This window comes from Triticum aestivum, chromosome 7A (assembly GCF_018294505.1).
Source record: "Triticum aestivum cultivar Chinese Spring chromosome 7A, IWGSC CS RefSeq v2.1, whole genome shotgun sequence".
Lineage (NCBI taxonomy): Eukaryota > Viridiplantae > Streptophyta > Magnoliopsida > Poales > Poaceae > Triticum > Triticum aestivum.
Window position 1 is genome coordinate 641,377,979 of NC_057812.1, and position 13,711 is coordinate 641,391,689.

Sequence of the window (13,711 nt, forward strand, 5' to 3'; positions counted from 1 at the left end):
AAGATTCATCGCGGTTTATGATACGGAGCCGCCGCCAAGCCCTAAACTCTCTCGGTAGGGCTGATCCGGAGTCCGTTCGGGGCTCCGGAGAGGGGAATCTGTCGCCGTCGTCATCATCAACCATCCTCCATCACCAATTTCATGATGCTCACCGTCGTGTGTGAGTAATTCCATCATAGGCTTGCTAGACGGTGATGGGTTGGATGAGATTTATCATGTAATCGAGTTAGTTTTGTTAGGGTTTGATCCCTAGTATGCACTATGTTCTGAGATTGATGTTGCTATGCCTTTGTTATGCTTAATGCTTGTCACTAGGGCCCGAGTGCCATGATTTCAGATCTGAACCTATTATGTTTTCATCAATATATGTGAGTTCTTGATCCTATCTTGCAAGTCTGTAGTCACCTACTATGTGTTATGATCCGGAAACCCCGAAGTGACAATAATCGGGACCACTCCCGGTGATGACCATAGTTTTAGGAGTTCATGTATTCACCATGTGTTAATGCTTTGGTCCGGTACTCTATTAAAAGGAGGCCTTAATATCCCTTAGTTTCCGCTAGGACCCCGCTGCCACGGGAGGGTAGGACAAAAGATGTCATGCAAGTTCTTTTCCATAAGCACGTATGACTATATTCGGAATACACGCCTACATTATATTGATGAATTGGAGCTAGTTCTGTGTCACCCTATGTTATGATTGTTACATGATGAACCGCATCCGGCATAATTCTCCATCACTGATCCAATGCCTATGAGTTTTTCACATATTGTTCTCCGCTTATTTACTTTTCCGTTGCTACTGTTACAATTACTACAAAACCCAAAAATATTACTTTTGTTATCGTTACCGTTGCTTCCATATTACTTTGCTACTTAATACTTTGCTGCAGATACTAAGTTACCCAGGTGTGGTTGAATTAACAACTCAACTGCTAATACTTGAGAATATTCTTTGGCTCCCCTTATGTCGAATCAATAAATTTGGGTTGAATACTCTACGCTTGAAAACTGTTGCGATCCCCTATACTTGTGGGTTATCACCAACTCCTCCGGGGTGCTCCTGGTGATCCACTGACCGCGCTGGTGCAGTTGGAGCCCCTGGGAACGCCTTGCCTCGCCGGAATCGTCTTCTCCGACGAGCCCCCTCCGCTGACGCCTCTGGAGATGACCACCGCGACCAACTCCGACAACCTCTAGCCATGTTCTGGGTACGTAAGAGTTCGCCGGAGTCTTGCGCGTCTATCCCCCACCTCCACGGTGGCAGCCGGCCTCTCCTCGCCGGAGAACCACCGCCCCTCCTTTCTTTCCTCTACCCCCCTCTAAAACCTGACCACAGGGGCCCACTATCAGCCTCTCAGCCACGGCCGAAGCGGTATGAGTGGTGGCGCCCCGCAGAAATACGCTTTCGACGTCACCCCCCAGTCTTTTTCTTTTTATTTAAATTTAAATCAGTTTGACTAGGAACTTTGACCAGCCATAACTTTCTGGTGATTTTCATAAGTGTTCTTGATATTTTATTTTTGTGGTTTTAATTATTTTCAGAGGGAGAAGCTTGTCTTGAGGAGATCTAGGAGGAGTGTGAACCTGCTCTGAACTAAGGCAAGCCGCACCAACATTTGCATGATGTCATTTCAATATTTATGATTTTCCAACTTGAATATGAGTTATTTCATGCATTTAATTATTTAAATGAATATTGGTTATGTTAGTTACATTGTCATGGTTGACATGCTTAGTTTACAGTAGTGTTTGAATGCATAGACTAGTACTCTCTCCGTTTCTTTTTAGTCTGCATATAAGGTTTGGTCAAAGTCAAGCTTTGTAGAGTTTGATTAACTTTTTATTAAAAACTATAAACATTCACAATATGAAATCGATATTATCAGATGCACCATGAAACGTATTTTCATACTATATAGTTTTAGTATTGTAGATGTTCATATTTTTTTATATAAATTTGATCAAACTTTTTGTAGTTTGACTTTGACCAAATCTTATATGCGGAGTAAAAAGAAACGGAGGGAGTATGAGGTAGAAGAAGTATTTTTGATTTGTGTGATTATGATATGGTTATGATATGACTAGCATCGGTATTATTTTCATATATGAGGAATTGATTTTAATATGTTAGTGTCATAACTAAAAATGATGAGTGTTAAAAAACCAGTGAAGAAGAATCAGTAAAGTTTAGTGATGACTAGTGCAAGTAGAAAACTCGATGATGTTGATCTGTTTACTCTAAGTGATATGTGATGCATGTCAGATGGTTGCATGTTCATGGCATATTGTGGCTCGAGTTATTTTCATTTCAAGTTAAACCTGATGTTAATTCAACTTGAACATAAAGTTGATCGAGTCATGGTGCCACTGAATCGAGTTTTTCCCAGTGCAACCACATTTGCCTTTATGGGAAGGCCGTTATTCGGTCTGTTGTTATGCCTCTGGTCGGTACCTCCAACGATGGAAGGTTATGGGCATGCAGTACCCTGGCCCGGTAAGCAGCCATAACCTTGTGTGCCAATTGTTGATTATGGTACCTTGTCCCTGTTTGGGACCGTTTAAGTTTTGCCATGACGGTGGTCGTTGTTTCTTTGATGGACACGGGGCCACCCATGACTTAGCCCAGAGGGGAGTTAGTTGGAGTGGCCGGGAGAGCTTCATGACAATGGGAGGGTTCTGTTGGAATGCCGTTGGTCCACCCAAATGGGAAGACGAGGCCATGGGTTCCGTGGTGTGGGTACAGTGTGCTAACCTCTGCAGAGTGTTTATTAAATCTATCAATAGTTGCGTCCTCGGTTACGGACATAGTTCGTGAGTAAGTCACACCATGGATTAACATTAATAAGTAATCTTGCACACTAAAGTTATATGCTTGGCACTGGTTAAGTGATGATATTTGTGAGATCATGAATATGATCGTTGTGTGAACCAAAGTGTTGGTTTCGTTTGTGATCCGGGCATGACCACCGTTTGTGATCCGGGTATGAGAGTCCGAGGGACTCAATGTACAAGTTTGATTTCACTGTATCAATAGTGTGGTATCGCATTGCATTTAACTTGATAAATTGTCATGATATTATTTGCCATTATGTTTATGGTTGTTGTGAGATTGCAAGTACATTCAATGTACTGACCTGGCGTGTCATGCCAGATTTCAGGAAAGTCTTACCCGATCGGAGCGCTTCTCATGTCTAGATCGTGTCCACATCAGTGTCCCTATGCTATGGAGTTCCGCTTCGTCGCCATTCCGCTGCCGCATAGTTATCGTGATCGAGGTCCCTTCATGTTCATTAAATAATGTACATATTTTTCAGCCGCACCGCATGTGCCGCTTGGCCTCGCTACTTGATGTAATATCGAACTTATGTTTCTGCTCTATTTCATATATGTTATCCTTTTTCAAACATTCGCTCTCTCGTAGGTAGTAACTGGTGACGGTATTGGAGCACACAGCAGATAGTTTGCAAACACTGGCTACCGCTCGTCAATACTCCTTGTTCTTTGAGAGAGAATAATTTTTTGTGACTGGTTGAACACAAAGCAAAGCCTGCATGTGGCACCATGTTGCACATCGAAGTGAGAGCATAGGCTTACTGACTTTTGATAACAAAGGATAACCAAAAAAATTATGATCAACCTAAGAGGCTAATGATCAATAGTTTTATATGTTTGGACCAAAACAACATGCGAAAGGAGATTTTATTTTGGCATTAACTAAATTGGAGTTAAATATCAAAACAACACGCATAAAATTTACTGGAATTAAATCTGAAAACAACAATGGCATGGAGTACAGGTCCGAAACTCCAAACATGCAGTGCCAACTTTAATGGATTCATTTCAGTAGAGGTACAAATAAAAAGGAGTTTTGTGCACAATGCCCACCGAGAAGTAGGTTGCATATTCTGAGAAACATGTAGACTAATCTGGACCAAAGGTTTGTGATCAAAAGGCACAAGTTTCGGTTTCCATGTTTCAATGAAACTGAGTTTTCGGTGGACACTTTCTCTTATTGAGCAAGCATGTAGATATCAACCTATCCGATACAATACCCCCTCTTCACGATTCTCAGGTCGAACTTTGTGGAGCCCTCTTCAGTGAAAGAAGTACTCTGTAAAATAGTAACCATGAAATTCTATTAGATAGTTAAACAATTCATAATGTAAAAGTCAACTTTGTACAATGTTAACCATCAAATTCAACAGATAGTTTAATCATAACAGTTTTGAAGCTTGATTGTTTAGTTATTTAAACTGTTAAGTGTGACAATTAGTTCTTTCATTTTCCCTTGTCACCTATTACTTTTGCCTAAATGACTTAATTAAATTAAACAGTTTTACTAAAGCACATCTAGATGTGTCATAAGTATTGCACATCTAAGTCATATGTCATCGATCTTATGTTGAGATTCGTGTGGATATTTTTTTCTTTTTTCTTAATTAAACATCTCTTCCCAATAATTATTTTGCTACATCATCTTAAGAAAACTTTGATCTACAATAGAGCAACTTTATGAAAGATGCATACAATATAGCAACATAAAAAAGTTGTACATGAATGAACTAATATTCTAATAAAGCCAGTGCCCAATAGAGCCCCTTCTTTTATGTTGCCTTCGTACTAAGCATCTCAAAACTGGGAACCACATTTCTATATTGGACAACATAGCGACGGTTCAGGAAGACATACACATGGTGGTGTCACTAGTGTGTCGATCACGTCTGTTAAAACTAACTGTAGATCAGGAGGTCAATGGTTGGGAGCACGAGTATTGTACATTTGGACATATGGTGGCGTGGGTCAGGAGGTCAATGGTCCGGAAAAGTCTTTTGGAAGAGATGGCAAGGGAAAGGAGCACGACACGAGAACAGACTTGGAGCAGAAAACAGAGAAAGAGTTAAGTACATCGTAGGCAGGTAGAGTTGATGGAAGGCGGGACAAAATTGTTATGGGGATGCATCAAAAGGAGAGGTACAGTGAGTTTGCTGAAAGTTCGAGGTCTCAACAGAGGAAGCCAGGCACTTACATTAGAAAATACAGGTCTAAGAGAGAGGATGATAGAAGAAGGAACTTGTCATAGCCAATGAAAAAAAAGAGAAGTTCAAAGCAGATCTGGGTTGTTAAGGGTGATTCTGAGAAATATGCTCCACATGATGCGTTCATTGGTGAGAAGCGACATAAGGTGTCGTCTGTCTTCGAGCGTACGTATCGAAGAATACACTTCAACAGCGGACCCCGCCACACGGGGCCGCCGAGACCAATGATCATCTTATCCTGGAACTGCCGTGGTTTGGGGTTGGACGTGGCATTGGGCGAATTGAGAGACCTGATTAGGTCATACAACCCAGGGGTAGGTCTCTTTTCCTAAGTGAGACAAAGAAGAAAAGCGGAGCTATGAAAAAATTAAAGTGGAGCATGGGTTTCAAACATGGTCAAACAGTTGACTGTGTGGGGTGGAGTGTGGTGGATTGGCACTATGGTGGAAAGATGGTTATGATGTCACTATTCGGCCGTGGTGTCAATATTTCATGGATGCGGTTATTAGCAGCGAGGATGGCTGCTGGAGGTTCACTGGAATCTATGGCGAGCCTCGAACGGAACTTGAAAACAATACTTGGGATGCTATTCGTTGCCTAAAGCGCCAAGATGATCTCCCGTGGTTGTGTACTGGTGATTTTAAAGAGGCTTGTTGGCAAGAGGAACACAAGGGGAAGAATGAGAGAGGTTGGACACAAATGGAGGAATTCAGAGAGTGCTTAACAGATTGTGGTTTCCTTGAATTGGGCTACTCAGGTTACACTTACACTTGGGTAATAGAAGAGAGGGAGAGGAAAATGTTCAAGTTCGGTTAGATAGAGCAACATGCAATGACTCTTTTTCTTGTTTGTTTCCGTTGACCACTGTTGAGAACATCCCGACAGAGGAGCCTGATCATATGGCTTTAATCATTAGGGTGGCAAAGGAGGGACCAAGTCAGCAAAGCAGATGTGCAAGGCAGTTCAGGTATGAAGAAATGTGAGTCCGTCATGGGGGACACAGATTATTAGAGCACTTGCACCCAGGCCCTGCTATCTTGGCTCTCCAATATTGCTTTAAAATCTGCGAGACAACTAACTTCGTACATGAAATTTTTTCTTTTTTGTTTCTCTCATATAGAACATGTTTTGAACTTCAAACTTTGCAGCGCAGCAAAACTTACTAACCAGATTGTGGGATAAAACTTTCAGAATTTTTCGTCCAACATAAATACTAAAAAAATATTTTTTAATCAAAAAAGACTTATTTTGTATATTTATGTTGGCGAAAAAATATAAAAAATTTATCCTAGATTGTAGCTAGAAAGCTTTACTGTTCTGCAAAGGTTTGAATTTGAAGACATGTTCTACGTGAGAGAAACATGGGTGCAGGTGCTCTAAAATATATTTTCGCCGTCATGAGGGATACAATGATATGATCAATATTGCATGGGAGCGCTATGCACATACGGCTGATTCAATTGGTGGGACGTGGGCTTGTTTAAAGTATATGTCAGGAGATATGCAGAGATGGGCACGCACTGAATTTGGATCTGTCCAGCGGGAGATAAAGAGCTTGAGGGAAAGGCTTGGACAGGCCCGGGAGCATGGTGATTCTCCAGCTTCCTCACTTGAGGTTCAAAATATTGAAGCTAGGCTTCATGAGCTGTATGAGCGGGAAGAAATCATGCAAAGACGGAGATCACGAGTTGACTGGCTACATGCGGGAGACAGAAATACAAAGTTTTTTCAGACTAGAGCATCACACAGAAGAAGAAAGAATACGGTATTGAAATTAAAGAAGGGTGACGGGAGTTTTGCTTCTTCGGATGAGGAGATGGGAGCTATGGCAAAGGTTTTCTTTGAGAGTTTGTACACGTCGGATGGGGTTGCCAATATGGAGAGAATCCTTCAGAATGTTCAAGTTGGTGTGTCTAAAGATATGAATGCCCGTCATACTACTGCCTTTTCTGATGATGAGATTCAACAGGCTCTTTTTCAGATGGGTTCTACTAAGGCGCCAGGGCCGGATGGTCTACCCGCTTTATTTTACCAGAAACACTGGTCTCTGGTCAAACATGCGGTGTGCAAGGCTATTAGGGATTTTCTCGAGGGTAAAGAGGTGCCGTCAGATTTTAATAGCACAATTTTTGGTTCTTATCTCCAAGGTCAACGCTCCAGAGATGCTCTCACAATTCTGGCCGATTAGCCTTTGTAATGTTCTCTACAAGATTGCTGCAAAAGTGTTGGCTCATGGACTTAAATGTGTGTTGCCAATTCTCATCTCTGAAGAACAAAGTGCTTTCGTACCGGGATGTTTAATCACGGACAATGTCCTTATTGCTTATGAATGCATTAACTCTATCCGGAAGCGGAGAAGAAAGAAGAGTCTTTGTGCGGTCAAATTGGACATGATGAAGGCTTATGATTGTGTCGAGTGGAGTTTCCTTGAAGCGATGATGACACAGATGGGTTTCTCTCAGAGGTGGATTGATATTATTATGCACTGTATTACCTCGGTTAAGTTCTCGGTTCGTGTCAACAATGGGTTGTCGAAAATTTTCTCTCCGTCTCGAAGACTTTGGCAGGGTGATCCTCTATCTCCCTATTTGTTCCTGTTTTGCGTTGAAGGTTTTTCCGCTCTTCTCAATAGGGCTCAGCGAGACAAACAGATCCGAGGCGTGGAGTTTGGGAGCGACGGCCCTCACATTACTCACCTGTTGTTTGCGGATAATAGTGTTGTCTTCTTGGAGGCGGAGGCAAATAGCATGTTGGAGCTAACTCATATTTTACATGTCTATGAGGAGGCCTCTGGCCAAAAAGTTAATCTTCAGAAATCCTCTATCTTGTTTGGCAGGGTTTGTGAGGATGATGTAAAGGAATCTTTGAAACAAACCATCAATATCAACTCTGAAGCTCTTTTTTCGAAACGGAACTCTGAAGCTCTTAGTGAGCGGTATCTTGTTTTACCAACTGTAGTAGGCCGGTCAAAAGATGGGTGTTTCAAGTATGTTAGGGAGAGATCTAGTGCAAAAGTGACGGGTTGCAAAGGTCAAGGGATGACTAAGAAGGGAAGAGAGGTGCTGGTTAAATCGGTCCTCCAAGAGATGCCGACGTTTGCTATGAGTTGTTTCCAATTCACGAAGAAACTGTGCCGGAATCTGACTTCAGTTTCATCAAACTTTTGGTGGGGAGCTGAAAATGGCAAACCCAAGGTGCATTGGGTGGCTTGGGACAAAATGTGCAGAAGTAAACGGGTGGGTGGGATGGGGTACAGGGATTTTGAAGCTTTCAATAAAGCGCTGCTCGCAAAACAAGCTTGACGGATTCTTACTGTCCCAGACTCGCTGTACGTGCAAAAGTTTTAAAGGCCAGATACTTTCCGCAAGGAGATCTTATGAAGGCTTCGATCCCTAAGAGTGCCTCACAAGCTTGGAGTATTATTATTTATGGCCGTTCTTTACTGAAAGAAGGCCTCATTTGGCGTATAGGGAATGGAACCAAGGTAAATGTGTGGTCTGACAATTGGATCCCAAGAGAAGGTGCGCCGAAGCCTGTTGGTGCTCGGGCTATGTGCAATATTCGAACTGTGGATGAGTTGTTTGATTATTCTGGTTCTAGATGGGACATGGCTACTTTACAGCGGGTGTTCCATGAAGCTGATGTTGCTGACATTGCTCAGATTGTGGTGGGAGGTCTCAGCAGAGATGACATGATGGCCTGGAATTACACGAAGGACGGTATTTTTACGGTTCGTTCAGCTTACCATCTTGAGATGAAACTGAAAGACACAAGCTCAGGTTCACCTGAATGTTCTGCTTCGGCCTTGATGCATACTGGATGGAACGAGCTATGGAGTACTGAAGTGCCGGCCAAGGCTAAGGCACATTTGGAGACCGTTGAAGAATGGCCTCGCAGTGGGGACAGAGTTGTACCGGCGCAGAATTAAACCGGGTGTTTTTTGTTTAGCTTGCAGCCGTGAAGAGACGGGACTACATCGATTCTGGAGATGTCCTTATGCAAAGCTCTTTTGGAACTGTGTTAACAGTTTGAGAGGGTCTTCTTTTGATTTTAGCCCACCTGTGTGGATTGAATCGCAGCAACAGATGGCGGGGTGGCTTCTTGATTGGTTTGGAAAGCACAAGGAGGCAGAACGGGCCATCATGGTGATGAGTCTATATCACATGCATGTGGCTGATTAGAAATAACGCCGGGGACAATCAGATTTTTGAACAAGTTCAGGTTGTTGTGGAAAGGGTGTTTAGGCTCATAGATGAATGGGTGAAAATAAATGCTCCAAAGGGAACAGTCTCTGTTGTGCATCAGGAAGCTCGTTGGATAACGCCGGATGAGCACTGGCTCAAAGTCCTCAACTCCAGCGATATTTATCGGTCCACGGATGAGCACTGGCTCAAAGTCCTCAACTCCAGCGATATTTATCGGTCCAGGTTTGGCCCCCTTGTCCAGGAGATCAATGAGATGATTTCTGGTGTAGATGAGGCTCGTGTGCTGTGGGCTAGACGTAAAGTAAACAAAGCTGCTCACATATTAGCTAGGGGGCGCTGCCTTTTTAAGTTTTGTAAAACTTGGTTCAGTGTTTTTCCGTTTTGTATTAGGGATGCTATTGTGGCTGACGGAGCCGCAGTTTAATAAAAGGTAGTCTATTTCCTCTAAAAAAAACTAACTGTAGATCCCTACAGAGTTCTTTTGTTTTGTTTTAGCGCATGGGTGTCATGTATCAAATCTCTGATGATTTCAGGGGAGAAAATCCCCTTCATTACAAGACGAAAAGACTATTACTCGAGGAGTATGCGAGACTGTACCCGCACAATTCCTCCTCGCTCATCGGGGTCGGGTCTGCCTGCTGGGACGCTGCCGTCGCCGTCCCTTGGTCCTCGGCGAACCTCTTTGTCAGGTCGTCCAGGAACTCGCCCAGCACCGGATCTTGGATCGGTGACTCCGGCACGCAGCAGACCACGTCGATGCCGACCTTGTCCAAGCAACCGCTGCGCGGCCCCTCCGTCCAGCGGACCGTGAAACGGCACGCGCACTGCTCCACGCCGTGCGCTACCCTCTCTACCTGCATATTTGGTCGGCGCCTATTATTACTGAAGCATATGCATGTGTTGACGAACGCGCTGAGTTGGACGAGACACGGAGGACTTACGGTTTCGAGGACGGCGTCGTAGTACTTGAGCTCCTCGACGTCGCCGCGGATATAGCAGGCGAGGCAGAGCTTGTCGCCGGGGCGGAGATCCCCGCAGCGGGCGTCGTCGAGGGGCGGGCATTCCCGGCGGAACCTGGCGCGGAGCGCCTCCACGTCGCCCGGGGATGCGAAGTCAGCCCCTGGATCGTACCACTCGTCCGCATCCTCGGTGGAATTCTCGAACATGACGCGGAGCAAGCCTTGCTGCACCGCCACGCGCGCGCCGTACCACGCCTCGTCGGACCGCGCACGGTACTCCATTCGGGGCCGTGGGCGGCGCAGCGGCGGCGGCGCCGCCGGCACGGTGGCCTTCCGCTTTCGCGACTTCGGCATTTCAGCGGTACTGTGGGAGTGGCGGCGCTCTGGGTGGTCGGCGGGATTTGGGCGAGGACAGGGCGACGGGTTTCTCGATGTTTTATACCGTCCAGATTCTGACAATCTTTCTAGGTTTTAGGTTTTGGTCGACATAATTGTCAGGACCCCCTCGATGTCACATCGATCTAGCCGGTAGCACCTCATATCACTTTGCGGCCTCACGCACGGTATCCCCACGGGTATCGCCTTACCTTTGCCCGGGACCGTTTGCGCATTTTGGCTCACGTATATGATAGTGTCGCTAGCATCCATATGATAAAGAGCCCGGGCTGACATGACTAGTCGTAAACCCAAAGTGGCACAGACTTACAGGGACAGGCATCCATGACCCAGCTTCGAACGTGTCGGTCATCAGCAAGTAGGTCCGGGCTGTAGCACTGGGCTAGCAGGACTCCGGTAAACCGGGCTGTAGCGGGCTAACAGGACTCCGGTACTCAATGCGTGACATTTCCCCGAAGGGACAGACACAAGAACGAAGAAGGACACATGCCGGCCAGCCTAAGTGTTCCAGAGCAGTAGCAAGCTACCATGGCTCAGCGGTAACACTAGGAGACATTTCCCGGTAAGAGAGGCTACTAAAGATAAACAACTAGGTAGTCAGATCCCACACATACCAAGCATTTCAATCATACACACAATATGCTCGATATGTGCAAATACAACGAAGCATCACAACATGACTCTACGACACAAGTACTTTATTTAAGGCTCAGGGAGCCATACATAGCATACACAAAGATACGGGTCCCACGACCCAACATACAAGTCATACAGTCATACAAACCGGCAGCGGAAGTACATTGTCTGAGTACAGACAACTAGTAAAATAAAAGAGGCTTGGAAAGCCTAGCTATACTACGTGGTCCTTCACAAGCTCAGGGTCACCACCTGGGTCTTTAGCCTACTCGTTGATGTCAACGTCTACATAGAACCCATCAGAAGGGGTTGCAGCGTCTTCTGTAAAAATGTAGATTATAGCAACATGAGTACAAAGGTACTCAGCAAGACTTACATCAGATCCTACATACATGCATATTATCAAGAAGGGTTGGTGGAGTTATTGCAGCAAGCCAGCTTTGACTCTTGGCTAGACTATCCTACGATACTTCAACTTGAAATGGTTTTGCGCACACGAGTCCACTACTCACCAATTCAATACACTACCGAGGATCCGCCTCCGTCTTCCTACGGAAGAGCCATCCTCGGCACTCACACTTATCTTGAGGCTTTTAGTAGTTTCCATTTACTTGTCTATGAACTGTATAGGCAACCAAGTAGTCCTTTACCGCGGACGCGGCTATTCGAATAGATCATGATAACCCTGCAGGGGTGTACTTCTTCATACACGCTCTCACCACTTATCGTCGTTTACACGACATGTACTCGGCAACCTTCAAGCGGAAGCCCAACGTGGGTGTCGGCCACGACCTACCTAATCACCTAAGCCTCCAGTCCAGGTTTATCGCCTATCCAGGTTCCATCCGCAGGGAGTCCGGCCGAGGTTTCCCATACGGCCCCGAACGATGTGAACAGGGTTTCCGAGATACCTAACGGGTATTCGGTACACCCGGCCACGTACCTACCGCATCACAGCCCACCCCTACGGTCAGCGCTGTCCACGGCCTCCAGTAGGCTACAAACACCAGAAACTACTTGCAACTCCTGGACGGAGAACTAGGGTGAATAAGAAGCCGAGAGGGTCCATTGGTTTCGGGCCCAATGCATGGTAGTAGCTGATTCTTAAATCACACATACAGATCTCAGTGCTTAAGGTCGGCTTCAATGAAACAACCCACCATGTACTCCTACATGGCCTCTCATCGATACCTTTACCAAATCGTGTTCACCACACCACTCTCATTACCGATATAATCATTTCACTCTAGCCATCACCCAGATGAACCAGACCTGACACGACTCTAAGCATAGCAGGCATAGCAAGGTAGGAACAACACATACATATGGCTCAATCAACTCCTACACATGCTAGTGGGTTTCATCTAGTTACTGTGGCAATGACAGGTCATGCAGAGGAAATGGGTTCAACTACCGTAGCACACAGCAGTTTGAATCGCGTTGTCTTAATGCAGTAAAAGAGAGCAGGAGCGAGAACATGGGATTGTATCGATATGATCAAATGGTTGGTTGCTTGCCTGATGGTTCGATGCACTGATACGGTTCTTCGTTAGGGTAATCACGGTACTCCTCAGAGGCAGAACCTGTCGTAAAGGACACCGATACACAACCATCACCAAACAATGTGCAATAATATGATGCATGCATGAAACATGGCAATATGAGTGTGTGGGCTAATGCAATTAAAACCAGAAGGGTTTGAACAAATTTGAATCAAAGATTCAAATTTCAAACTCAAACATGGCCTTTTAAAGTGATTTTCCTTGTTCTGCTTAAAACATCAATTTAACTTGTTTGATCATGCATGAAAATAGTGCAGATGGATAGATTGGATTTTTCTGGTCATTTTTCATATATAATTTGTCTAATTTGGAGTTACAGAATAAAAGTTATGAATTTTTGAAGTTTAAATAATATTCTGGAATTTCCTGATTTAAATTAAATCCAGAAATATATATATTGCGCCAGCATGACGTCAGCATGACGTCAGTGGTCAACTGCGGCTGGCTGGGGTCAAACCTGACGTGTGGGGTCCACACGTCAGTGACAGGGGGGTTTAACAGGGTTAATTTAATCCTAATTAGGAATTAGTGGCGCTGGGGCCCACTGGTCAGTGTCAGGGGGGGTAGTTAGTTTAACTAATTCGGTTAGTGCTAATCCTAATTAGCTAACAGGGCTGGGCCCACCTGTCAGGGACACAGGGGGGTCCTGCCGTGGTCAAGGTGGGTCAAACCCACCGGCGACATGACGCCGGCGAGGCCCGAGACGGCGGCGCGATACGGGAACGCACTACAGGGCACGGGCGAGGCCGTGCTTGGGCTCGTTGGAGAGCCCTTGCTCCCGCGCGTCGAACGGTGGTGGTGGCCGTGCCTGAGGTGGCCGGTACCGACGACGGCGAGCTCGCGAGCGGCGGCCGGAGTTCGGCCAACGGCGGGTTAGGCGATGCAGGGCGCTAGGGGAGGCGTTGGTGCGTGCT

The 13,711-nt window shown here is 45.4% G+C and overlaps 1 protein-coding gene across 1 annotated transcript; it reads right to left on the reverse strand.

Moving 5' to 3' along the window:
- Positions 1-9,795: 9,795 nt before the first annotated feature.
- LOC123153632 (uncharacterized) lies at positions 9,796-10,576 on the reverse strand. Its single transcript, XM_044572660.1, has 2 exons — positions 10,182-10,576; positions 9,796-10,094 (listed from the first exon to the last, which is right to left on the reverse strand). The coding sequence occupies exons 1-2, from the start codon at positions 10,555-10,557 to the stop codon at positions 9,796-9,798; spliced, it is 675 nt and encodes a 224-aa protein (XP_044428595.1). The 5' UTR covers positions 10,558-10,576.
- Positions 10,577-13,711: the final 3,135 nt, after the last annotated feature.